Genomic DNA, 26,540 nt, shown 5'->3' with positions numbered 1-26,540 from the left:
TCTCTTAGCTTTGAGAAAGCTCTGAAGACAGAAATGCTGACAAAACTATGATTCTTCTTTTCAGCTCCACCAGATCCACCTAATAAGCCTGATGTACAAGATGTTACCAGTAACAGTATGTTGGTTAAATGGAATGAACCAAAAGACAATGGCAGCCCAATCATAGGATATTGGATTGAAAAACGTGAAATTAATAGTACTCATTGGGCTCGGGTCAACAGGAACCTTGTGAATGCTCTGGAAATAAAAGTTGAAGGACTGTTGGAAGGATTAACCTACATCTTTAGAGTATGTGCTGAAAATGCAGCTGGCCCTGGTAAATTTAGTCCACCTTCAGATCCAAAAACTGCACAGGATCCAATAAGTAAGTAGCTTAACAAAAGCTAATAGCAGACAGATGACAGAATAAGATTCTTAGCCTTTAATTTTAATTTCCACTTATTTATTTATAGTGCCTCCTGGTCCACCAATTCCGAGGGTCGCTGATACAAGCTCAACTTCTATTGAGTTAGAATGGGAACCTCCTGTATATAACGGTGGTGGAGATATCACTGGTTACCATGTATACAAGCAACTGATGGGAGTAAATGAGTGGTCACGCTGCACAGAGAAACCCATTAAGGTTCAACAGTATACTGTTAAAGAAGTCAGAGAAGGGGCAGACTATAAACTCCGTGTTACTGCACTTAATGCAGCTGGTGAAGGACCACCTGGTGAAACTGAACCTACAACAGTTGCAGAACCTAAAGGTACGGCAATTGCTTTAGTTTATTTTCAAGAAATGTCCAACTGCTTAGAGGGTAGATTTGAATCTCTCCCATGAGCTAATGACCTGTTTCTCTCTCTCCTGCAGAGCCTCCCACTGTTGAGCTGGATGTTTCTGTCAAGGCAGGCATTCAGGTAATGGCTGGGAAAACTATTAAAATACCTGCTACTGTGACGGGACGTCCTACTCCCACCATTGAATGGACTGTGGAGGAGGGTGAATTAGACAAAGATCGAGTTGTTATTGAAAATGTTGGCACAAAATCTGAGTTAACCATTAAGAATGCATTGAGAAAAGACCATGGAAGATATGTGATTACTGCTACCAATAGCAGTGGTTCCAAATCTGCAGGAACCAGAGTAGAAGTATTTGGTAAGAAAAATATTTTCTGAAATCTTCTGAACATTTCTTTTTGGTAGGATAATCTTTAGGCTTTATCCTACTTATTTTATTTTGTTTTTCAGATGTTCCTGGGCCAGTCCTTGACTTAAAGCCAGTGGTCACAAACAGAAAGATGTGTTTGCTTAATTGGTCTGATCCTGAAGATGATGGTGGCAGTGATATCATAGGCTTCATTGTCGAAAGGAAGGATGCTAAAATGCATACATGGAGACTAGCTGTAGACACAGAGAGGTCTAAATGTGATATTACAGGTCTAATTGAAGGGCAGGAATATAAATTCCGTGTTAGTGCAAAGAACAAGTTTGGTACTGGCCCACCCGTTGAAATTGGACCCATTCTTGCAGTGGATCCATTAGGTAAGATGACTAATTTTATGGGACCTTTAAATCAATTTTTAATTACATGTTTGTAAACTGATATTGTTGTATGGATTGCCTCTTGTACAGATAGTCTATCTACTTTTCTACAATTTGGATAAGACTTCTGCCTCAGATTAATTACTTTAATCAGATCTCTCGATCAGTTCTGAAAAGCTATGATTTTTTTATGTAACAAAATACTGATATCTACTGAGACACTACTTGTTACTTTTTATCCACATACATGAGAAGCTTTGTATTATCCATAATCATAAACAGATAATTTGCATACAAAAACTATGGCTTATAAAAGCCAGAGCTACTGTGTCCATATGATTAAAAATTCCCTCTTTTTTTAATTAAATTTATTATTCATCTGTATTAATAGGTCCTCCAACAGCACCTGAGAGGTTCATGTACACAGAAAGGACAAAGTCAACCATTACACTTGACTGGAAGCCTCCACGTAGTGATGGCGGCAGTCCTGTCTTAGGCTATATTGTTGAGAAGAGGAGACATGATTCAAAAGAGTATGAAAGAGTTAATGCTAGACTCTGTCCAAAAACATCTCTTCTTGTTGAAAACCTTGATGAACTTCATATGTATGAATTCCGTGTCAAAGCTGTCAATGCTATTGGAGAAAGTGAACCATCATTACCCCTCAATGTAGTTATACAAGATGATGAAGGTATATCTGCTTTAAAGAAACACATACAAATATCTCCATAACACTGCAAGGCAATTACTCTGTTTCATTCCCATCTTCACTCTGGCATTTTCCTTCTTGTTTTCAGTACCTCCAACTGTTACATTACGCTTGGCTGTGAGAGGAGATACTATCAAAGTGAAGGCAGGAGAACCAGTTAATATTCCTGCTGATGTGACTGGTCTGCCAATGCCAAAGATTGAATGGGACAAGAATGAAGTTTTAATTGACCAAACATCCAGTGCACTTAAGATAACCAAGGAAGAAGTATCTAGAAGTGAGGCAAAAACTGAACTTATCCTGCCTGTAACAGTGAGGGATGATAAAGGCACTTACACCGTAAGAGCTTCCAATCGTCTTGGCACTGCGTTTCGCAATGTACATGTTGAAGTGTATGGTAAGGATGCAACTTTTAATAAAATTACAACTAAGAAAATGCTTTTGTCCATTTCTTATCATACTTCTATGCTGTTTTGCCTTCACACAGATCGTCCTTCTCCACCAAGAAATCTTGCTGTTTCTGACATTAAAGCAGAATCATGTTACTTAACATGGGATGCGCCTCTTGATAATGGTGGCAGTGAAATTACCCATTACATTATTGAGAAACGTGATGCTAGTAAGAAGAAAGCTGACTGGGAAGAAGTCTCAAAAAGTGCTGTTGAAAGAAGATTTGGGGTAATTTATAAAATATCTTCATTACACAATTTAGGATAGTACTCACCTAAAGAAAACTTAGACTTTCATAGATTCCTGTGATCATGCTTCATTTAGACTCCAGAATTACTGGATGAATGTGTGTTTTCCTCATGTGATAAAACACAATAAAAGAAATTGCTCTCTTTTGCTAATTAATCTCAACTGAGTTTAGAAGACATCTTCCTTTCCATTTTTCAGGCATTGTTCATAGCTTTATCAACTACAAAAGCAAACATGATGACATTTTTATTTATGTTTGATCCTATGCACATAAAATAAGATATCCCTAGGGCATTACATACAGCTGTGTAGTATGTAATCATAGGTATATCAACAAGATTCCAAGACCAAAGCAAAAACCACTGCATAACTCAGATAAGTTTAATATAAAAGTAGCTAAGTATTGTTTTAAATCTTATTTTTCAGGTCTGGAACCTTACAACAAATGAAAAATATCAATTTAGAGTCCGTGCTGTAAACAAATATGGAATAAGTGATGAATGCCTTTCAGAAAAAGTTGTTATTAAGGATCCCTATGGCCTCCCTGGCCCTCCCAGGAAACCAAAAATTTCAAATTGCACCAGATCATCAATGTTAGTGTCTTGGGAGCCTCCTTTGGACAATGGTGGCAGCCCAATAACTGGCTATTGGTTGGAGAAGAGAGAGGTGGGAGGTGTCTACTGGTCACGTGTTAACAGGGCTCCAGTAACAAAACCATCGGTAAAAGGCCTGGAGTACAATGTACTTCGTTTGGCTGAAGGTGTTGAATATCAGTTCAGAGTTATGGCTGAAAATCTTGCTGGAATTGGCCCTCCTAGTGAACCATCAGATCCTGCCTTAGCAGCAGATCCCATATGTAAGTATATAAGTTGTATGACTGTTTTTAAGGACTGTATCACACCAGAATCAAATGTGCTACTATTATTTATATTCTGTGTAGTACTATTGATTCAGTGCTGCGTTTTTGTTAAACCATAAAGAGTATATTGACACAAAGTATTTTCCTGATATGCTGGTTTTCACAATTTTTTTAAAAAATTGCTTTAAATTATTTTTTAACTTGTCTCTGAACCTTAAACATGTGTTTCTACAACATTGCAAACATTGACAAATAAACTTGAATTGAGAATTAGATTTTTCTATCATTTTGCTTATTGTTATAATTCAAACTTTATGCTGTGTACCTTAAGTATCTCTAATAATATATGTTATACACATAATTAGTATGCATGTTCAAGGACTATGCACTGTATGTATGACAGAAGAAAATTAAAATGCTTGCATTCTTCTAGAGACTATTCAGAAAAATCTAGGTAGACACTAACTCTCAGCTAATTTTTGCTTGATCTCGTTTTACAAGTTGTACCTGGTCCACCATCTTGCCCAGAGATCAAAGACAAAACCAAATCATCAGTAGCTCTTGCCTGGAAGCCCCCACAAAAGGATGGTGGCAGTCCTATAAAAGGATATATTGTTGAAATGCAAGATGAAGGTAGTACTGACTGGAAGAAGGTGAATGAAGGAGACAAACTCTTTCCTACTTGTGAATGTGTTATTCCCAACTTGAAAGAGCTCAGAAAATACCGATTTAGGGTGAAAGCTGTAAATGCTGCTGGAGAATCAGAACCAAGTCCTGCAACATCAGAAATACCTGTGCAAGATATTCTAGGTAAGTGTTTTGGGAATTAATTTAGGTATTTATAACTAAATGTCATCTATTGCTGTGAATGTTCAAGCGGGATGCCAAGCAAGCCAAAATTAAAACAAAGCAAACAATCATGCAAAAACGTTAAAAAAAAATGATAGACATTTCTCAGAGCATCATAATGACCACTGTCAGGGCAGGACTCATTAGTAAACAGATAAGCACCTACTGTCATACTAAGGAAATAATGTGAATTTTATGAAGAAATGAATACAAGAAATTGTTCTATTCTGATCCTTTCCAGCTTCATTTTTGCATACTCAATCTTTCTCTCATAAATATCATTCTGCATGTTTGTGGGGAGGTTTAGCTCAATGCTCAAAGAAGTTTACTGTCAGTAGCTCTTAAAATCTATGTATTTAAATATTTTTGCAGAGGAACCAGAAATCTTCCTTGATGTTGGAGCACAGGATTTACTCTCCTGTCGTGCTGGCACAACAATTAAAATTCCAGCTGTTATCAAAGGTCGTCCAGTTCCAAAAACATTTTGGGAGTTTGAAGGAAAAGCGAAAACAGCAGCAAAGGTTAGTAAAAGAAAAGGCTTTTTTTTCTGCCTGTGTTTCTAGATAGTTAAGTCTATTCTCTTTTATATTTATATTATCTCCCTTTGTTTATAGGAGGGTGGTCATAACATACCTGAAGAAGCTCAGGTAAAGCAAAAAATTTTTGTAATTTTAGTAATGTTGCATTTTTCAAACTTTTAATGTTCAAAATCGATCTTTAATTCCTCTTTCTTTCTATAATACACAGGTGGAAGCAACTGATACAAGTTCAGTGATAATCATCCCTGAGTGCAACAGAAGTCATTCTGGACGCTACAGTATTACAGCAAAGAACAAAGCAGGACAAAAAACTGTGCATGTCAGAGTCAATGTGCTTGGTATGGCTTACTTATATTGAAGTATTCAAATATTAGGTTTTAGTCTTATTTTTCTCCATACTTATGTAAAATTGTTTCTGTTGTGTTTTTATCTTAACAGATGTTCCAGGTCCACCAAAAGACCTAAAAGTAAGTGATATCACAAGAGGTAGTTGTAAACTTTCATGGAAGATGCCAGACGATGATGGTGGAGATAGAATCAGAGGCTATGTTATAGAGAAAAGAAATATTGATGGAAAGGCCTGGACTAAAGTTAATGCAAACTGTGGAAGTACTTCCTTTGTTGTACCTGATCTCATATCTGGCCAAGAGTATTTCTTCCGGGTGCGTGCAGAAAATCGTTTTGGTGTTGGCCCTCCTGCAGAAACCATCCAACGGACCACAGCCAGGGATCCAATCCGTAAGTGAAATCAAAATTAAAAAAAAATCTTTAAAAACAGATAGCATTGTACTATGGTTTTATTCATATTTCTGCTTTGTCTGTAAAGATCCTCCTGATCCACCTATTAAACTGAAGATTGGCCTTGTAACCAAGAACACAGTGAGCTTGACATGGAAACCACCAAAGAATGATGGTGGAGCTCCTGTTACTCATTATATAGTCGAATGTCTCCGCTGGGATCGTACTGGTGAAGTGAAAGAGACTTGGAAACAGTGCAACAGACGTGATGTAGAGGAAACAAAGTTTACCGTTGAGGATCTTGTAGAAGGTGGAGAATATGAATTCAGGGTCAAAGCTGTAAATATAGCAGGTCCTAGTAGGCCTTCAGCCACTGTTGGCCCACTTGTCGTCAAAGACCAGACATGTAAGTACTAACTGGTATCAGTAAACATAAATTCCATTTTCAAATTGTGAAGTACTTTTGTATGCTAAATTTTCCAACATTTCATTGTAGGCCCACCATCTATTGAACTCAAAGAATTTATGGAAGTTGAAGAAGGAACAGATGTTAACATTGTGGCCAAGATAAAGGGTGTACCCTTCCCCACATTAACATGGCTAAAAGCTTCTCCAAAGAAACCAGATGACAAAACACCAGTGGCGTATGATCAACATGTCAACAAGGTTGTTGGTGAAGATACTTGCACTTTATTGATTCAGCAGTCTCGCAGAAGTGATACAGGCTTATATACTATAACAGCTGAAAATAACCTGGGAACTGCTTCAAAGGAGATGAGACTCAATGTTCTGGGTAGATATCAAGAACTCTTATGCACTTCATAAATTTATAGCATTCATGTGATACTTTCTTTGAAGAACATTTAAATTAACTCATCTTTATAAAAATGTGTCTTTTAGGTCGTCCTGGACCTCCAGTGGGACCTATTAAATTTGAATCCATTTTGGCTGATAAAATGACAATATCATGGCTTCCTCCATTAGATGATGGTGGTTCTAAGATTACAAACTATGTTATAGAGAAAAAAGAAGCAAACAGGAGGACATGGGTACCCATTACTAATGAGCCTAAGGAATGCTTATTCACTGTTCCCAAGCTGATGGAAGGCCATGAATATGTGTTCCGCATTATGGCACAAAACAAATATGGAATTGGAGCGCCTTTAGACAGTGAACCAGAAACAGCACGAAACCTTTTCAGTAAGTAGGAATATGCTTTCAACTCTGTTGTTTTCATAAGCATCTCTTAAATAGCACTACTACTTTTCTGTCTTCACATAGGTAAATTTTGTACAATATCTTAAATAGTTTTAGCATTAGTAGATAGTTCTTAAAAGCACATATAGTCCCTAAAAATACTTTTCTCCCTCCTTGTTATATAGTAAAATACAATCTCAAGCTTTTATAAGATTTAAACTTACCAATAAGTGCTTAACTGATAAAATTAAGGTAATTCTGTTGTAGTTGAGATATTATTGACCTCATAGATCAAGAAGAGTCAATTTTCCAACTCCAGTATTGAAAGAGAAATTAGACAAAGTAGTTCTGATGTAGAAGGAATATTAGGCTGATGAGAGAAAATCATTGTTAAAACATCTAAGATTAAACTGGGCACTGAAATGCAGTACTGATCAAGGAAGGCAAGAAAAGTTAATTTTTTACAATTGTTACTTCAAGGAAAGATAGTTTGTATTTCACAGAACTATATGTATACGAATAGGGATGGGAAAGTGAATGAGATAGAAGATCTCTCACAGATAGGTAACTGCCTGATGCACCTGTGATCGTGTGAGTGCATAGCACGGTTTTGCTCTCTAGCTGCCTCTGTCTTCCTTTAGAATTTTTTTTACAACCTCTCTGTGATATTTTTCCCCCAGCTGTTCCTGGACCTTGTGACAAGCCAACAGTTAGCAGTATAACACGTGACTCAATGACTGTAAACTGGGAAGAACCAGAACATGATGGTGGCTCTCCTATTACTGGTTACTGGTTGGAGCGCAAAGAGACTAGTGGAAAGAGATGGACCAGGGTTAACCGTGATCCTATCAAACCTATGACACTGGGGGTTTCATACAAAGTTACAGGTCTTATTGAAGGCTCTGAATATCAGTTCCGTGTTTCAGCTATCAATGCAGCTGGTGTTGGTCCACCAAGCATGCCATCTGATCCAGCAATTGCTAGAGATCCTATTGGTAAATATTTCAGATTCCTATTTTTTAATTTTAAAATATTCATAGAATGTATTGTTATACTGTAATGCTATGATGATATTTTTCAGCCCCACCTGGCCCTCCGTTTCCAAAAGTTACTGATTGGACAAAGTCTTCTGTAGACTTGGAATGGACTCCGCCACTAAAGGATGGTGGTTCTAGGGTCACTGGCTACATTGTTGAATATAAAGAGGAAGGAAAGGAGGAGTGGGAACGGGTAGGTGGAAAACTCTTAAAGAATCTTCATTTCTTTCTCTATCAAAACAAATCTCCCCAGAAAATACATTTTTTTACAAATTTTCACTCTGGAAGTTATTTTCTAAAAGTTCCTATTTTTGCACCTTAATTATGTTCATATATTTAAAATATAAGACCAAATGTAAAAGTCAGTAATTGCCTCCCCACAACATCAAGTTAACTTTACAGTTTCCTAAACTTGGAAATTTTCAATCTGTGTTTAAAGATGCGAGAAAATTGGTAATTTGTGGTAAAAGAACAGAAGACAAGATCAAGTTAGAACTGGTAGAAAAGAGTAAGGTTGTGCCGAATCATTTGCAACTACTATGTCCCTACATTTTCCTACTTTTTTGAGTAATACCTTACTAACTACTGAAAATTTAACTGATGCATACCTTGGCTATTTTTTTGTATCTCTATAAACATTCATGTGCTTTTGAAGTTATATCTAGTTTCCTACACTATTTCCAGGTAAATACATCTAATATTGGAGTTTCAAAAGAACAAAGGATTCTTTTTTTTTTTTTGCCACTCTCACTTATATGAGTTTATTTGTCCAATAATACATGCAACACTTCTGAGACCATAGACTATTATAGTTACTGTATCATCCTTGTCTATTAGAATTATCAAAAAGGTGAATCTTCAAGAATAGCTTGTGTGACTGTATTTCTTCACGCAAATTCTGAAGAACTTTATGTCAGCTAGATCTAGTATGATTAAAACTCTCTTGGCCTTGTAAATCTGAAACAATACTTAATTTAAGATATGTTCCAAACATTACAAAGAAATTAATGATCCTTTGATGTTAGCTGATGTTATAATATTTTTTTTTCCAGGTAAAAGATAAAGAAATTAGAGGAACCAAGTTTGTTGTGGCAGGATTAAAAGAAGGATGTTTTTACAAATTTAGAGTTAGAGCAGTGAATGCTGCTGGCATCGGAGAGCCTGGAGAAGTTACAGACATTATTGAAATGAAGGATAGGATTGGTATTTATCATTTATATTTATATTTACATTTACATTTTTTAGTACCTCCAGGTCAAAGTGAGAAAAAAAAAAAAAATTATTTTTGTTCACGTCCCACAGTGGCTCCTGATATTAATTTGGATGCAAGTGTCAGGGACAGAATTGTTGTTCATGCTGGAGGAGTAATTCGGATCATAGCATATGTCTCAGGAAAACCACCTCCAACAGTTACATGGAGCAGAGATGAACAAGCTTTACCAGAAGAAGCTGTAGTTGAAGAAACAGCTATTAGTTCTTCTTTGGTCATCAAGAATTGCAAAAGGAGCCATCAGGGCATATACACTCTTCTAGCTAAAAATGCCGGTGGTGAGCGGAAGAAGACTATTATTGTCGATGTGCTAGGTAAATAGAAACTTCAGTTCTTGTGAACAAGTAAAATTTCATAAAATTCAGCATGTATAGTTTGAATACTGAATTTCTTCTTTGCTTTCAGATGTGCCAGGCCCAGTTGGAATGCCATTCCTTACTGAGAATCTAACCAACGACTCTTGTAAATTGTCATGGTTTACTCCAGAAGATGATGGTGGTTCTCCTATTACCAACTATATCATTGAAAAACGTGAATCTGACCGTCGAGCTTGGACTCCAGTAACCTACACAGTTACAAGACAGAATGCTACTGTTCAGGGACTCATTGAAGGGAAAGCTTACTTTTTCCGAATTGCAGCTGAGAATATAATTGGCATGGGTCCATTTACAGAGACAACAAAAGAGATTGTCATTAGAGATGCAATAAGTAAGTATGTTTTTGAGTTTGGATTACTGTCATACAAGATGAATATGCAGAAAAAAATACATATTATTTTTCAAAAAAAATTCTGTTCACAGCTGTTCCTGACCGTCCAGAAGACCTGGAAGTAAAAGCAGTTACGAAGAACTCTGTTACATTGACTTGGAATCCTCCAAAATATGATGGAGGCTCAGATATCACTGGTTATGTTCTGGAGAGCCGTCTCATTGGAAAAGAGAAATTCCACAAAGTTACAAAGGAGAAAATGCTTGATAGGAAATACACTGTGGAAGGCTTGAAAGAGGGTGACACCTATGAGTATCGTGTGAGTGCTTGCAATATTGTGGGGCAAGGCAAGCCCTCATTTTGCACAAAACCAATTACATGCAAGGATGAAGTCGGTATGTATTTTTTTTCATATTTCTTTTGAAAACAGTGATTATACTTACTGTTTACCTACATTTTCTTATTAATATTGCAAACATTTGTGGGCACTGTGTTTTTTAATACTGTCTTTCAGCTCCTCCATCACTTGACCTTGACTTTAGAGATAAGCTTATTGTCCGGGTTGGTGAAGCTTTCAGCCTGACTGGACGTTACTCTGGCAAGCCTGCACCAAAGGTTACATGGCTAAAGGATGATATCGCTGTGGAAGAAAATGACCGTATAAAGATCAAGACAACTCCTACAACTCTTTGCCTGGGAATACTAAAATCTGTCCGTGAAGACTCAGGCAAATATTGTGTTACTGTAGAGAACAGCACAGGATCAAGAAAAGGATTTTGTCAAGTTAATGTTGTTGGTAGGTTTTACTGAACAACACTATTATCTGTTACTTTTAATAGCGATTAGAATTCATAGAATTATATCAAATGAAAATATTAAAATGTGTTCTTTCTCACAGTAATTTTATTTACTGCATTCTCATTTATACTGAAATACTATTTATTAACTTTAAGTACATAGTTAACTCTGGTTTAGCTTATTCAGTACGAATAATTTAATGTCTCTACAGGCATTTAGAGAATGCCTACACTGTAGGTAAATCAAACACATATTTAAGAGGAATGGTCTTAAGGTCTCAATTCTTTATTAAAACTGTTGATGCCAAGTTTCTAATTTCATAATATGTTTACTGTATTGACACTGTTTAATCTATGTTGTTATGCGATGTTCATATAAAAGCATGGTTATGCTTTATTGTTGCTTCAACAGATCGCCCATCACCTCCAGTAGGCCCAGTTATATTTGATGAAGTTCATAAAGATCATATGGTAGTTTCCTGGAAACCTCCATTAGATGACGGAGGAAGTGAAATTACAAATTACATTATTGAGAAGAAAGATGCACACAAAGACCTGTGGATGCCAGTTACATCTGCAACGGTTAAGACAACATGCAAAATTCCTAAACTGCTTGAAGGAAGAGAATATCAAATTCGAATTTATGCTGAAAATCTTTATGGCATAAGTGATCCTCTCATTTCTGATGAGATGAAAGCCAAGGACCGTTTCCGTATGTTATTAATTTCCAGTCATACTTTGATACTTTAATCTTTATTCTGTTTATTGTGCTCATAAACTTTCTTCTTCTTTTTTTTTTTTTTTTTTTTTCTGGCCCAGGAGTCCCTGATGCACCTGAGCAACCAATTGTTAAGGATGTTACCAAAGACTCAGCAGTAGTGGTTTGGAACAAACCATATGATGGAGGCAAGCCAATAACAAACTATATTGTAGAAAAGAAGGAAACAATGGCTACAAGATGGGTCAAAGTTACCAAAGATCCAATTTTCCCCAGTACTCAATTCAAAGTACCTGACCTCCTTGAAGGCTGTCAGTATGAATTCCGTGTTTCAGCAGAAAATGAAATTGGTGTTGGTGATCCTAGTCCACCATCAAAGCCAATTTTTGCTAGAGATCCAATTGGTAAATTATTATATTTCCTTTCTCTTTGAAATTTTAATACACTCTTCTAATTTTAATTTTTCCTGTTTTTGAACATTTCTTCCTCTTTTTTTCACCTCTAACAGCAAAACCAAGCCCACCTATTAATCCAGAAGCAGTAGATAAAACAAAAAATTCTGTTGACTTATCTTGGAAACCACCACGCCATGATGGTAATGGCAAGATAATTGGCTATCTTGTTGAGTATCAAAAAGTTGGAGATGAAGAATGGAAAAAGGCCAATCTTACAGCAGATTCTTGTCCTGAAACAAAATACAAAGTCACTGGCCTTACTGAGGGTTTGACCTATAAGTTCAGGGTCAAGGCAGTCAATGCAGCAGGTGAATCTGAACCAGCCTATGTTCCTGATCCAGTAGAAGTAAAGGACAGACTTGGTGAGTTTAATACAACCAGATAAGTTTATCAAAGAAAAATATTTTTTTAGTCATTTTCTAAAAAAATTTTTTTTTTTAATTTCAGAACCTCCTGAGCTGATACTTGATGCTAATATGGCCCGAGAACAGCATGTAAAAGCTGGAGATACCTTGAGACTTAGTGCTGTCATTAAAGGTGTTCCATTCCCAAAAGTTTCTTGGAAGAAAGAAGATCATGAAGTTTCACCCAAAGCTGATATTGAGGTTACGGGAGTTGGCAGTAAGCTTGAAATTCGTAACACTGTCCACGAAGATGGTGGAATTTACTCCCTGACAGTTGAAAATCCAGCTGGTTCAAAGACTGTTTCAGTAAAAGTTGTGGTCTTAGGTAATTTTTTGATATTACACTTTCCTGTTATACTGCATGCTTTTCTTCTATAATAAGAGATTAAAAAAAAAAAAAGAATGTCTGGAAAATATCAATGAACTCAGTTACAAGAAATATGCAGTAGTAAAAAGAATAAAAATTACACAAAATATAGTCATTGATTTGGAAATTTACTGACTTTTCTAAAAAAATACTTTGGTTAACAAATAAATAACAAATGCAATTTTTGTCAATATTAGATAAGCCTGGTCCACCCAGAAATCTGCAAGTTAGTGAAGTTAGAAGTGATTCTTGCTATCTCACTTGGATGGAACCAGAAGATGATGGCGGCTCTGTCATTACCAACTATGTGGTGGAAAGGAAAGATGTAGCTTCCGCACAGTGGGTAGCCATCTCATCGTCCTCCAAGAAACGCAGTCACATAGCTAAATATCTGATAGAAGGCACTCAGTATCTTTTCCGAGTTGCAGCTGAGAATCAGTATGGGAGAGGTCCATATGTGGAAACACTCAAGCCTATCAAAGCTATAGATCCATTGCGTAAGTGGTTTTCAGTTATATGATTTGTTTTGTTTATACTGTTCTTGGCAATTTTTGAGATTATTTTGATGGTACTAATATGGACATGGTACGCTACTACTATAGATTGGCCATCTAGTAACCATTTTGTTGCTTTGTTTTAAAAGATCCCCCAGGGCCACCAAAGAATCTGCATCATGTAGATGTTGACAAGACTGAAGTTTCCCTTGTTTGGAATCGACCAGATCGTGATGGTGGTGCTGAGATAACTGGATATTTGGTGGAATATCAAGAAGATGGTGCAGATGAGTGGACAAAGTTCCAGACAGTCCCTATGCTTGACTGTGTTGTTACAGGCCTACAAAAAGGAAAAATATACAAATTCCGTGTAAAAGCTCAGAATATTGTTGGTCTTAGCCTTCCAGACACAACTATACCAATAGAGTGTCAGGAAAAACTAGGTAATTTTTTGTTTTTCATGTTGTCTTTCTCTCTTTCTTTAAGCATTTCCCCTGAAAAGGTAATTTCTATTTTTTCTCTAATTTCAGTACCTCCATCTGTGGAACTAGATGTGAAGTTAATTGAAGGCCTTGTTGTTAAAGCTGGCACCACAGTAAGACTTCCTGCGATTATGAGAGGTGTGCCAGTTCCCACTGCAAAATGGGCTACTGATGGCATCGAAATTAAAACAGATGGCAGACACAAGATTGAGACTGACAGTTATTCAACTGTACTTACCATCAAAGACTGTATAAGAAAAGATACAGGGGAATATCTACTCACAGTATCTAATGCAGCTGGCAGCAAAACTGTTGCTTTACATCTCACTGTTTTGGATGTTCCAGGCCCTCCAACCGGTCCTATAAATATTCTTGAAGTAACACCAGAACATATGGTTATTTCTTGGCGCCCTCCTAAAGATGATGGTGGGAGTCCTATAATAAATTATATTGTTGAGAAGCGTCAATCAAAGAAAGAAACTTGGGGAGTGGTTAGCTCTGGAACAAGTCACACGAAAATTAAGATTCCTCGACTGCAGAAAGGCTGTGAATATATTTTCCGTGTTCGGGCAGAAAATAAGATAGGCATTGGTGCACCCCTTGATTCAGAACCAACAGTTGCTAAACATATGTTTGATCCGCCATCTCCACCTGGTAAACCAACTGTTTATGATATTACAGAAAATGCTGCCACAGTGTCTTGGACCCTACCAAAATCTGATGGTGGAACTCCAATAACTGGTTATATACTTGAACGTCGCGAAGCATCTGGTAAATGGGTGCGCGTCAATAAGACACCAATACTTGATATGAAATACAGAGTCACTGGTCTTTTTGAAGGCAACACATATGAATTCAGAGTTTTTGCAGAAAACATGGTGGGCTTAAGCAAACCATCTCCAAGCTCTGATCCAATAAAAGCATCACGTCCTATTACTCCTCCTGGACCACCTATAAATCCAAAATTAAAAGACAAAACCAAAGAAACAGCTGACCTTGTGTGGACAAAGCCCCTCAAAGATGGTGGCAGCCCAATTCTAGGATACATTGTGGAATGCCAGAAAACTGGAACTAAGGAGTGGAATAGGATTAATAAGGATGAACTTATCAGGCAGTGTGCTTTCAGAGTACCTGGCTTAATAGAAGGAAATGAATATAAATTCCGAATAAAAGCTGTCAACATTGTAGGAGAGGGAGAACCAAGAGAACTGGCAGAAACTGTACTTGCAAAGGATATCCTTTCTCCTCCAGAAATAAGCCTAGATGTGACCTGTCGAGACTTAATCACTGTCCGAGTAGGACAAACAATCCGTATTACTGGTAAAGTAAAAGGCAGGCCTGATCCTGACATAACATGGTCTAAAGATGGAAAAGTGTTAGTCCAAGAAAAGCGTGTTGAAATAGTCCATGATCTACCTAATGTTGAACTGCAAGTGAAAGAAGCCAAAAGATCTGATCATGGCAAATATATAATAGCAGCTAAGAACAGCTGTGGACATGCTCAAGCTTTTGCTGTTGTTAATGTACTCGACAGACCTGGACCATGTCAGAACCTGAAAATAAGCTATGTCACAAAAGATTCTTGTATGATCTCTTGGGAGAGTCCAGTGGATAATGGTGGCTCTGAAATTACGAATTACATAGTAGAGTACCGTCAACCAAACCAGAGGGGATGGTCAATCGTCTCCTCTGATATCACTAAACGATTAGTAAAGGCAAATCTTATAGAGAACCGTGAATATTTCTTCAGAGTTTGTGCAGAAAACAAAATAGGTCCAGGTCCTTGCATTGAGACCAAGACTCCCATCCTTGCCATCAATCCTATTGACAAGCCTGGACCACCAGAAAATCTTCATATTGCAGAGAAAGGAAAGACATTTGTGTATTTGAAATGGAGAAGGCCAGATTATGATGGTGGAAGTCCCAATTTAAGTTATCATGTTGAGAGAAAACTGAAAGAGTCGGATGAATGGGAAAGGGTTCACAAAGGCAGCATTAAGGAAACACACTACATGGTAGACAGATGTGTTGAAAATAAGATTTACCAATTCCGAGTTCAAACTAAGAATGAGGCAGGTGAAAGTGACTGGGTAAGAACAGCTGAAGTTGTTGTGAAAGAAGACCTGCAGAAACCAGTGCTAGACTTGAAGCTGAGTGGGGTGCTAACTGTGAAAGCAGGTGACACAGTTAGAATTGAGGCTGGAGTCAGAGGAAAACCACAGCCTGAAGTTGTATGGACAAAAGACAAAGATGCCACAGATCTAACCAGATCTCCGAGAGTCAGTATTGAAACAACTTCTGAAACATCTAAGTTTGTGCTCACAAAATCAAGGCGCAGTGATGGTGGGAAATACGTGATTACTGCAACTAACACAGCTGGTAGTTTCACAGCATATGCTACTGTTATTGTCTTGGATAAACCAGGTCCTGTAAGAAACTTGAAAGTCACTGGCATTTCAAGTGACAGATGTACTGTTACTTGGGACCCTCCAGAAGATGATGGTGGTTGCGAAATACAGAACTACATCCTGGAAAAATGTGAAAGCAAGCGTATGGTTTGGTCCACATACTCTTCCTCTGTCCTTACAAACTATGCAAATGTGACGCGCCTCATTGAAGGTAATGAATATATATTCAGAGTTCGTGCAGAGAATAAAATGGGCACTGGTCCACCAACAGAAACACATCCAATTATTGCAAAAACAAAATACGATAGACCTGGACGCCCTGACCCTCCAGATGTCACAAGAGTTAGCAAAGAAGAGATGACTGTAGTCTGGAATCCACCAGAATATGATGGTGGCAAATCAATTACAGGATACATTTTAGAGAAGAAGGAGAAACGATCACTACGATGGGTTCCTGTTACTAAGACTGCAATCCCAGAGAGACGTAAGAAGGTTACTAATCTCATCCCTGGTCATGAATATCAGTTCCGTGTCAGTGCTGAAAATGAAGTTGGACTTGGAGAACCAAGCTTGCCATCAAGACCTGTAGTAGCCAAAGATCCAATAGGTATCATACCTATGTATTCTACTGTATTTTGGTGTAATATTAGCATAATAGATGGCTAAATTGCAGAACTGTGTTCTCATGTCTACTTTTTATTGTGTTTCAGAACCACCTGGTCCTCCCACAAACTTAAGAGTTGTTGATAGCACAAAGAGTTCCATTACCCTTGGCTGGGGAAAACCAGTGTATGATGGTGGTGCTCCAATTATTGGATATGTTGTGGAAATTAGACCAAAAGTTGAGGGTGCTGATCCTGAAGCAGGCTGGAAACGATGCAATGTCGCTGCCCAAGTTATTCATACAGAATTTACAGCCACCAGTCTGGATGAGAAACAGTTGTATGAGTTCAGAGTTTCTGCCCAAAACCAGGTTGGCCTTGGCCGACCAGCTGAACTGAAAGAAGCTGTGTCTCCCAAAGAAATACTTGGTGAGTGTTCCCATCCTCTTTATAAGTATTTATATACAATCTTTAATTGCTCTGGTTTTATTTTATTTAACATGCTAAACTTAGTATTTTATTTCTTTATTTTTATCTCTCAGAACCTCCTGAGATTGAGTTGGATGCAAGCATGAGAAAATTAGTCACAGTCAGGGCAGGATGCCCTATTAGACTTTTTGCCATTATCAGGGGTCGCCCAGCACCAAAAGTCACCTGGAGGAGAATGGGTATTGATAATGTTATCAGAAAAGGACAAGTTGATCTGGTTGACACTATGGCCTTCTGTGTCATCCCCGATTCGACACGCGATGACTCTGGCAAATATTCATTAACACTCGTTAATGTAGCTGGAGAAAAGGCTGTATTTGTGAACGTCAGAGTCCTGGGTAAGTAATGAGAGAAATATCTTTAGACAATTTTTAGCTATAGTGAATGTTCATTGCAGGAATTTTTATGACTTTCATGTGCTACAGTTTTTGAGCACTACTCTACCAGCTAACACTAACTCCATCTGTATTGGAAGCTCTTAGCTTCCTTCTTTAATATGTTAAAATACAAAGACTACAATAAATTAATATTTCTTTACAGATACTCCTGGACCTGTGTCGGACTTTAAGGTTTCAGATGTCACCAAAATGTCATGTCATCTCTCATGGGGACCTCCAGATAATGATGGTGGCAGCCCAGTAACTCATTACATCCTGCAGAAACGTGAAGCCGACAGGAAGACTTGGGGAACAGTTACTGCAGAACTAAAGAAAACTAGTTTCCAAATAGCTAACCTTGTACCTGGAAATGAATACTACTTTAGAGTAACAGCAGTGAATGAGTATGGGTCAGGTGTTCCAAGTGACATACCAAAACCAGTTCTAGCAACAGATCCCCTAAGTAAGTACTCCTTTAGGCACATTTTAAGATTTTTGGAAAATTTTGCATTCTTTGAAAATTGGTGATTCTGAATTGGACAATGCTACTAACTATTCTGTGATAAACATAAATATTTCTTTCTCACTTTCTTTCAGATAATATCACCTATGAATATAGAATCTTTACAATTATTAAGAATATTGCCCTTTTCTTTCTGAGTTAGCATGGATAGCATCCAACAATTTTATAATTATCCAATTATCCAATAGTCAGAAAATCTTACAAATTCAATATGTTTCTTTTTTTTTTTTCCCTAAAGGTGAACCTGATCCACCAAGAAAACTTGAAGTTACTGAAATTACAAAGAATAGTGCTACTTTAGGCTGGCTGCCACCACTGCGTGATGGAGGCTCGAAAGTTGATGGGTACATTGTCAGCTACAAAGAAGATGAGCAACCAGAAGATCGCTGGACAGAATATTCAATTGTTAAAGATCTCTCCATTGTTGTAGCTGGTCTGAAAGAGGGAAAGAAGTACAAGTTTAGAGTGGCAGCTAGAAATGCTGTAGGAGTAAGTTTGCCAAGAGAGGCTGAAGGAGTATTTGAAATTAAAGAACAACTCAGTAAGTAACAGTTTAAATACTACCTATGTTGCAATGTTTTGCTTTAATAGTTAAATAAGAAAGAATTCTAGTTTTTTGAGTCAGTCAATGAAAGACACGCTTTATAAAGTCATCTGGAGTATTATGGTAAACTATATGGAATGTTTTGAGAGGTCAGAACAGGTGAGAGTTGACTACTAATTCAGAATTACTGAAGAATTTCATAGGTATGAGTTCATTTGAAAGCAGAAGATTGGAACTAAGGAGAAATAATAAATACCTTCACTGAACTTAAAAGAGTCAGAATGGTAGTTTGAGACATAAATGAGACCAAAAGTGGAAGTTGTTTCAAGAGATGAGAAAACAAGATGTTTATATCTTAGAGTTAGTTGAGAATGTAAAGTGAAAGCAGGGAGGACAGGTTGGCCTAATTAAGGTGGTAGGTCCCTGAGCCACAGGAAGACATAGAGGTAAGGAGCAGATGAGAAGAATCTTCTCAATCTGTGACATGAAAAGAGGAAAAGAGGTACAGGAGCAAAGAGAATGAAAACCAGACAATGGCAGGAAGAAAGAACCCCAAATATACTGATGGGGTTCTTTTGGAAGAAATCTAAAATATTCTGTGCAAAAGGAGATGAGGCTTTAGCTGAAGAATAATTCAGGGATATAACAAGATTGACTGTGGAAATGGGTTAAGTCCAGGGAGAGCTTCAGACTTTCTTTTCGTATTTTTCCTGTTTCTCTTGTAGAAAGTCAGTAATAAGTGAGCAACAATTTCCAGATATAAAGAGAGATTATTTGTCATGCATTAGCAGTTTACAAGCCTCTACATAAACATGTGAGAAGGCAATCCAAGCTCAAAAATATTCTCTTATAAATTGTACAAGGATGCAAGAGTGGAATAGATATTGACCACCACAGAATCTCTAGTTGTCCATAAATAGAGCCTAAATTAAAAATTACCAAGTCATTTCTACTAATGATTCCACTTGAGAGAGAAGCAGAGAACTTTCCCATGAAAACATAAGAGAAGTAAATTAATATGTTACAGAGGTTGAATTTACGTCTGTGTGTGATTTTATTTTCAGTTCCACCTAAGATTCTGATGCCTGATCATGTTCACATTAAAGCTGGAAAGAAACTGAGAATTGAAGCTCATGTATATGGGAAGCCTCAGCCAGTCTGTAAATGGTTGAAAGGAGATCAAGATGTACTTACATCCAGTCGCCTTGCTGTACACAAAGCAGAGAAGTCCTCTGTTCTTATCATTAAGGATGTGACTAGAAAAGATTCTGATTTTTACACTCTTACTGCAGAAAATAGCTCTGGTACTGATAGTCAGAAAATCAGAGTTATAGTCATGGGTATGTACTATTTGATTATTTTTAAACCTAACTTTATACAAAACTAGTTTTAGTATATTCCAGTGGTTGACATTTTCTTTTATCTCTTTTTTCATGCAGATAAACCAGGTCCACCAGAGCCTCCATTTGATATTTCTGAAATAGATGCTGATGCTTGCACTCTTGCATGGCATATACCTCTAGAAGATGGTGGCAGTAACATTACAAACTATGTAGTTGAGAAATGTGATGTAAGCCGAGGAGACTGGGTAACAGCTTTAGCTTCTGTCACAAAGACGAGCTGCAGAGTTGGAAAACTGATTCCTGGAGAAGAGTATATGTTCCGTGTTCGTGCTGAAAATCGTTTTGGGATTTCTGAGCCACTTACTTCTGGCAAGATGATTGCAAGGTTCCCATTTGGTATGTCAGTTTTGATAGCAGCACTTATCTTTTTAGTCCTCCTCTTAAGTAAGCATGTGATTCATATCCATCTTTATCTTTCTTTATAGATGTTCCTAGTGAACCAAAGAATGCACGTATTACCAAAGTCAATAAGGACTGCATTTTTGTTGCCTGGGATAGACCAGATAGTGATGGAGGCAGTCCAATCACTGGTTATCTCATTGAGCGCAAAGAAAGGAACAGTCTGCTGTGGGTGAAAGCTAATGACACAGCTGTGCGCTCCACTGAATACCCTTGTGTGGGGCTTATTGAAGGCCTTGAGTATACTTTCAGAATTTATGCATTGAACAGAGCTGGAGCAAGTAAACCTAGCAAACCAACTGAATTTGTCACAGCAAGAGCACCAGTTGGTAAGCCAAACATACCAATTATTTGCAACAGACTACTGTTTTTGTAGTCATTTCCAATATATCTGCAAATTTTTATGATCTTAAGTTTCTCCTTATGTTTGTAGTTCCATGTTTATTGTGGCTACACTGGGAGTGTACTTTGTAGCTGGGCTGTAAATACAATCCATCTCTATTAAAGCTTTTTAACACAATAGCTTTTTTTAGCAAAACAGACTATAACATGATCTTATTTGCCTTAGATCCCCCCGGTAAACCTGAAGTTATTGATGTCACTAAGAGTACTGCATCACTGGTATGGACAAGACCAAAGCATGATGGTGGTAGTAAACTTATTGGCTACTTTGTTGAAGCTTGCAAATTACCTGGTGATAAATGGGTTCGGTGCAATACAACGCCACATCAAATACCCCTAGAAGAGTACACTGCTACTGATTTGGAAGAAAATGCTCAATATCAATTTAGAGCAATAGCCAAGACAGCAGTTAATATTAGCCGACCCTCAGAACCTTCCGATCCAGTGACCATTCATCCAGAAAATGGTAAGACAAGTAAAAGCATTTGAGAACTCTGGTAAGAGTCTGTGCATATTGAACTTGCATTCATGTGAAGAATTAGATGTTTATCTCTTACTAGCTTGATTCCCTCTTGGGCTCTTTCCTTTCAGTTCCCCCCAGAATAGAGTTGGATCTGTCTATGCAATCACAACTTACAGTAAAAGCTGGAACTAATGTGCATCTGGAGGCAAATGTATATGGCAAGCCAATGCCAACCATCAGGTGGAAGAAAGAAGGGGAAGTTTTAAAGCCATCTGAAGGTGTTAAGATCACCACTAAGAGAAATCTTGCTACAGTTGAGTTGTTCAGTGTTAACAGGAAGCAAACAGGAGACTATACTATTACTGCTGAAAATGCAAGTGGATCAAAGTCAGCAACCATTAAGCTTAAAGTACTCGGTAAGCTAAAGACTGTTAATAAATACAGTTATAGTTAAGTGGTATAGCAAGAAATCGAGTTATAATAATGTGATTTTATTCCTTCTAGATAAGCCTGGTCCACCAGCCTCAGTTAAAATCAAACATATGTATGCAGATCGTGCAATGCTTTCTTGGGAGCCTCCTCTGGAAGATGGAGGTTCAGAAATCACTAACTACATTGTAGACAAGCGTGAAACAAGCAGACCAAACTGGGCACAAGTCAGTGCCAATGTACCCATTACAAGCTGCACAGTGGAGAAACTAATAGAAGGGCATGAGTATCAGTTCCGCATATGTGCTGAAAACAAATATGGTATTGGAGATCCTATCTTCACTGAACCAGCAGTTGCTAAGAATCCATACGGTAAGTGCTTTGTGGGATAGCTTCATTAGTCACTGGGGTTTTTTGCATCCACTTGTGTATGTGAACATAATTTTCAAATAAATCTTTACAGATGTACCCGGACCTTGTGATCCACCGATAATTAGCAATGTAACGAAAGACTTTATGACTGTTAGCTGGAAGCCACCAGCTAGTGATGGTGGATCCCCAATAACTGGTTATATACTTGAGAAGCGTGAAACTAAGGCTTTAAACTGGACAAAGGTAAACAGAAAGCCTGTCATTGAAAGAACCGTTAAGGCTACTGGACTCCAAGAAGGAACCGAATATGAATTCCGGGTGATAGCTTTGAATAAGGCTGGACCTGGCAAGCCTAGTGCACCATCTAAAGCAGTATATGCTCGCGATCCTCAATGTAAGCTGAAAGTCTCAGATGTTTTCTATGGTTATTTCCAAATACTTATGTACTGCACTTGGTACAGTAACTGTGTTATTTTAATTCTCAGATCCTCCTGGTCCACCTGCTTTCCCAAAAGTGATTGATACTACTCGCAATTCAATTAGCCTGTCATGGAGCAAACCAGCATTTGATGGAGGAAGCCCTATTATTGGTTATCTAGTGGAAGCAAAAAGAGCTGACTCAGATAACTGGGTCAGGTGCAATGTACCCAAAAACTTACAGGCTACACGATTTGTGGTAACAGGGCTGATGGAAGATACAGAATACCAGTTCCGTGTTTATGCTGTCAATAAAATTGGATACAGTGATCCGAGCGATGTTCCTGATAAACACACTGCCAAAGATATTTTAAGTAAGTTCACTGAAAACAAATCACCTTCTTGACTTTTGCTTTCATTCATGGGATGGGTTCCAGTGACAGGGTTGGTCACAGATCACAGAAGCCGATTCATTTGGAATGAGTAATTTCTCAAAAACTGGAGGCTAAAAGTGACTAACTTGGAAGAGAATAAGACAATTAGGAACTGAGAAGATTCTATCTGGTGTCTGCTTTTTTTTTTCATTTCTGTATTAGACATTCTTCTGCCTCCTGTTTTGGGTCCACAAGAATTTTTTCTCTTTTCTATTCTTTAAATTCTACATTTTTTTATTGACATCTAAATAAGTTAAAGCCAGGATTACTATTCTAAGCATCTGCATAGCACGATATTTAGTTGTGTGATACATAATCCTTAAAAGCCACACTGGCTTTTGTTTGGATTTTGCTTCATACAATAAGTAATGTAAATGGTGGAAAAGGCAGGGAAAAAAAATAAAAAAGAAGAAATTAAATCAATGCAGAAAAAAAAGCGATGTTTGCAAATGATCTTGAAGTGAGAGTTGGGACATGAACTCTGTAGCATCGTTATGGGCATGAGAACAATTTGATTAATCTAGTGAAATTCAGGTAAAGGGGATATTTTGTCACTGTAACTTTAGTGATAATCTTAGAGGTGGCATTTTAATTGCATGAGTTTTTGTTAAACACACAGTTCCTCCTGAAGGAGAGCTTGATGCCGAACTCAGGAAAGTCCTTGTGTTGCGTGCTGGAGTCACAATGAGACTTTACGTGCCAGTAAGAGGACGTCCACCTCCAAAGATTACATGGTCTAAAGTAGGTGCCAACCTAAGAGATAGACAAGGATTAGACATCAAGTCAACTGATTTTGATACCTTCCTGCGCTGTGAAAATGTAAACAAATATGATGCTGGAAAATATGTCCTTAGTCTGGAGAACAGCTGTGGCAAAAAGGAGTACACCATTGTTGTAAAAGTACTTGGTAAGTGTCAGGGTTTTCCCCATGATAATATATTTCTTAATCTTTAACCAATTTTGTTTGTTTGTTTGTTTACTATATCAAATGTGGTGGTATTGTGTTTATCTAGATACTCCAGGCCCTCCAATTAATCTGATTGTAAAGGATGCATCTAAGGATTCTGCCTTCATTACATGGGAACCTCCACTAATAGACGGTGGCAGTCCAATCACAAATTATGTTGTTGAAAAACGTGATGCAGAAAGAAAGTCGTGGTCCACAGTAACAACAGAATGTCCAAAGACAAGCTACAGGATAACTAACTTGGAAGAAGGCAAATCTTACTTTTTCAGAGTTTTTGCTGAAAATGAATATGGTATTGGTGACCCCTGTGAAACTCGTGATGCTGTTAAAGCTTCTGGTAAGAAAAATTAATCCATTTTATATGGTTTGGTATTCAAAACATTTTTATTTTTAGCTTGAATGGACACATATGATGCTTTTGTTCTTTCCAGAAACACCTGGGCCAGTTGTGGATCTTAAAGCTTCAGCTGTAACAAAATCATCATGCAATTTAGTGTGGAAGAAACCTATCAGTGATGGTGGAAGCCGTATTTTTGCATATATTGTCGAGGTCTTAATTGGTGAAGATAAATGGCAAGAAGTCATGCGGGCAAAGAACCTCCATTTTTCAATGAGAGACCTAAAAGAAGGACAAGAATACACTTTCAGAGTAAGAGCCGAAAATGATGCTGGATACGGAACTCCAACAGAGCTCACAATTGTGGCAAGAGATGATATTGGTAAGAAGCAAGACCAACAATTCAATGGCCCCCTTACACAAATTACTTTTATGATTACTATCATTACTCATACATACAAATCAAATGCCTTTAAAACAGTATCTTAATTCTATCATATAGTTTATGCACAGTTGAATAATGGGTTTCTTTTCTTTTTACAGTGGCGCCTGATCTCGATTTAAGAGATATACCTGATTTGTGCTATATAGCTAAAGAGGGTAGTAATTTCCGTCTTAAAATACCAATTAAAGGCAAGCCTGTCCCAGCTGTAACTTGGAAGAAAGATGAAGACCAGGCTCTTACTGAGAGTGGAAGAGTTGCATTTGAATCTACAGCAGTTAACACCACACTTGTAGTACATGACTGCCAGAAAGCTGATGCTGGAAAATACACAATAACTCTGAAGAATGTTGCTGGCAGCAAGGAAGGAACTATTTCTATGAAAGTTGTTGGCAAACCTGGAATACCAACAGGTCCAGTGAAATTTGAAGAAGTCACAGCTGATGCCATAACCTTAAAGTGGGGCCCTCCAAAAGATGATGGTGGTTCAGAAATCACTAACTATGTCCTAGAGAAGAGAGATAATGTGAACAATAAGTGGGTGACTTGTGCCTCTGCAGTCCAGAAAACCATGTTTAGAGTTACTAGACTTCATGAAGGAAATGAATATACATTCAGGATCAGGGCTGAAAATAAATATGGAGTAGGGGAAGGTCTTAAATCTGACCCTGTCATTGCAAAACATCCATTTGGTAAGTATCTATTATAATTTTCAAAATTGGAAAAAAAAAAGTTTTAGGGGTGATATTTGTTTTTAATGTTTCTGTATTTTTTCAATATTGTTTAGATGTACCAGATGCTCCTCCACCTCCCAATATTGTTGATGTTCGGCATGAATCTGTAGCTTTAACCTGGACAGATCCCAGAAGAACTGGAGGCTCACCAATCACAGGTATATTCTCAAAAGCCTCCCTAGTATTTCAGTTCTTAATAGTTCTCTCTGTCAAAGGGTAAGATAAAATTATCAGGTGTTTATGTGTCAAATTGATTGACTGATTGATTGACTGATTTCACTGGTTTACTTCCTGCTCTTTCTCTATGATAATTTAAAGAAAAAAAAAATTAAAGACAGGAAAAGACTAACTGAGAAACAATATTTTTGCACAGAGCCATGATATCTAAAGAAAGAAAAATTCAGTTATATGTTAAATTATTTGGGTCCATAAAATTAGCAATTTGCATTTACAAAGATCTTGTCCTTGTGATTACATACATGTGTAATGCATGTCCACATCGATTTCTTAATTGTTTTTTCATAACTGTTTTTTAGCGTTCCTCTTGCACAATGCTTATGTGGCATGCCATACAACACAATTTGGCCCAGCTAGCAAAGAAGCACCACGACAATCTCTCTCGGTGCCACCCATCCACCCTCACCCTCATTAAGATGGCAGAGGCCCTAGCAAAATGGGAGGAAAAAGATGATAGAATCATAGAATCATAGAATCATAGAATGGCAGGGGTTGGAAGGGACCTTTAGAGATCATCTAGTCCAACCCCCCTGCAGAAGCAGGGTCACCTAGATCAGGTCGCATAGGAACATGTCCAGGCGGGTCTTCAAGACCTCCAAGGAAAGAGACTCCACAACCCCTCTGGGCAGCCTGTGCCACTGCTCCCTCACCCTCACAGTAAAATAGTTTTTTCTTATGTTTAAGTGGAACTTTTTGTGTTCCAGCTTCATCCCAT

At 37.7% G+C, this 26,540-nt stretch overlaps 1 protein-coding gene across 1 annotated transcript in view; it reads left to right on the top strand.

Moving 5' to 3' along the window:
- The window catches only part of TTN (titin), a 242,047-nt gene that overhangs the window by 167,038 nt on the left and 48,469 nt on the right, over positions 1 to 26,540 (top strand). Inside the window, exons 101-147 of the mRNA XM_062004522.1 lie at positions 65 to 364; positions 453 to 749; positions 854 to 1,138; positions 1,231 to 1,524; positions 1,916 to 2,215; positions 2,322 to 2,630; positions 2,721 to 2,911; positions 3,359 to 3,788; positions 4,293 to 4,601; positions 5,013 to 5,161; positions 5,255 to 5,287; positions 5,388 to 5,517; positions 5,618 to 5,917; positions 6,006 to 6,323; positions 6,414 to 6,710; positions 6,818 to 7,117; positions 7,795 to 8,109; positions 8,196 to 8,344; positions 9,204 to 9,354; positions 9,454 to 9,735; positions 9,827 to 10,129; positions 10,222 to 10,524; positions 10,644 to 10,925; positions 11,339 to 11,638; positions 11,746 to 12,048; positions 12,153 to 12,461; positions 12,547 to 12,828; positions 13,068 to 13,367; positions 13,514 to 13,807; positions 13,895 to 16,861; positions 16,965 to 17,285; positions 17,399 to 17,683; positions 17,886 to 18,185; positions 18,484 to 18,786; positions 19,854 to 20,129; positions 20,229 to 20,528; positions 20,618 to 20,920; positions 21,160 to 21,459; positions 21,585 to 21,872; positions 21,961 to 22,257; positions 22,349 to 22,651; positions 22,743 to 23,048; positions 23,728 to 24,015; positions 24,122 to 24,412; positions 24,507 to 24,794; positions 24,956 to 25,546; positions 25,642 to 25,746. Of these exons, the coding sequence (XP_061860506.1) occupies positions 65 to 364; positions 453 to 749; positions 854 to 1,138; positions 1,231 to 1,524; positions 1,916 to 2,215; positions 2,322 to 2,630; positions 2,721 to 2,911; positions 3,359 to 3,788; positions 4,293 to 4,601; positions 5,013 to 5,161; positions 5,255 to 5,287; positions 5,388 to 5,517; positions 5,618 to 5,917; positions 6,006 to 6,323; positions 6,414 to 6,710; positions 6,818 to 7,117; positions 7,795 to 8,109; positions 8,196 to 8,344; positions 9,204 to 9,354; positions 9,454 to 9,735; positions 9,827 to 10,129; positions 10,222 to 10,524; positions 10,644 to 10,925; positions 11,339 to 11,638; positions 11,746 to 12,048; positions 12,153 to 12,461; positions 12,547 to 12,828; positions 13,068 to 13,367; positions 13,514 to 13,807; positions 13,895 to 16,861; positions 16,965 to 17,285; positions 17,399 to 17,683; positions 17,886 to 18,185; positions 18,484 to 18,786; positions 19,854 to 20,129; positions 20,229 to 20,528; positions 20,618 to 20,920; positions 21,160 to 21,459; positions 21,585 to 21,872; positions 21,961 to 22,257; positions 22,349 to 22,651; positions 22,743 to 23,048; positions 23,728 to 24,015; positions 24,122 to 24,412; positions 24,507 to 24,794; positions 24,956 to 25,546; positions 25,642 to 25,746 (15,927 nt within the window). The remainder of the gene's footprint in view (positions 1 to 64; positions 365 to 452; positions 750 to 853; positions 1,139 to 1,230; positions 1,525 to 1,915; positions 2,216 to 2,321; positions 2,631 to 2,720; positions 2,912 to 3,358; positions 3,789 to 4,292; positions 4,602 to 5,012; positions 5,162 to 5,254; positions 5,288 to 5,387; positions 5,518 to 5,617; positions 5,918 to 6,005; positions 6,324 to 6,413; positions 6,711 to 6,817; positions 7,118 to 7,794; positions 8,110 to 8,195; positions 8,345 to 9,203; positions 9,355 to 9,453; positions 9,736 to 9,826; positions 10,130 to 10,221; positions 10,525 to 10,643; positions 10,926 to 11,338; positions 11,639 to 11,745; positions 12,049 to 12,152; positions 12,462 to 12,546; positions 12,829 to 13,067; positions 13,368 to 13,513; positions 13,808 to 13,894; positions 16,862 to 16,964; positions 17,286 to 17,398; positions 17,684 to 17,885; positions 18,186 to 18,483; positions 18,787 to 19,853; positions 20,130 to 20,228; positions 20,529 to 20,617; positions 20,921 to 21,159; positions 21,460 to 21,584; positions 21,873 to 21,960; positions 22,258 to 22,348; positions 22,652 to 22,742; positions 23,049 to 23,727; positions 24,016 to 24,121; positions 24,413 to 24,506; positions 24,795 to 24,955; positions 25,547 to 25,641; positions 25,747 to 26,540) is intronic.

The sequence above is a fragment of the Colius striatus genome, chromosome 11 (assembly GCF_028858725.1).
Source record: "Colius striatus isolate bColStr4 chromosome 11, bColStr4.1.hap1, whole genome shotgun sequence".
Classification (NCBI taxonomy): domain Eukaryota; kingdom Metazoa; phylum Chordata; class Aves; order Coliiformes; family Coliidae; genus Colius; species Colius striatus.
The sequence above is the reverse complement of the archived record's forward strand: the minus strand, read 5'-3'. Positions and strand labels throughout refer to the sequence as shown.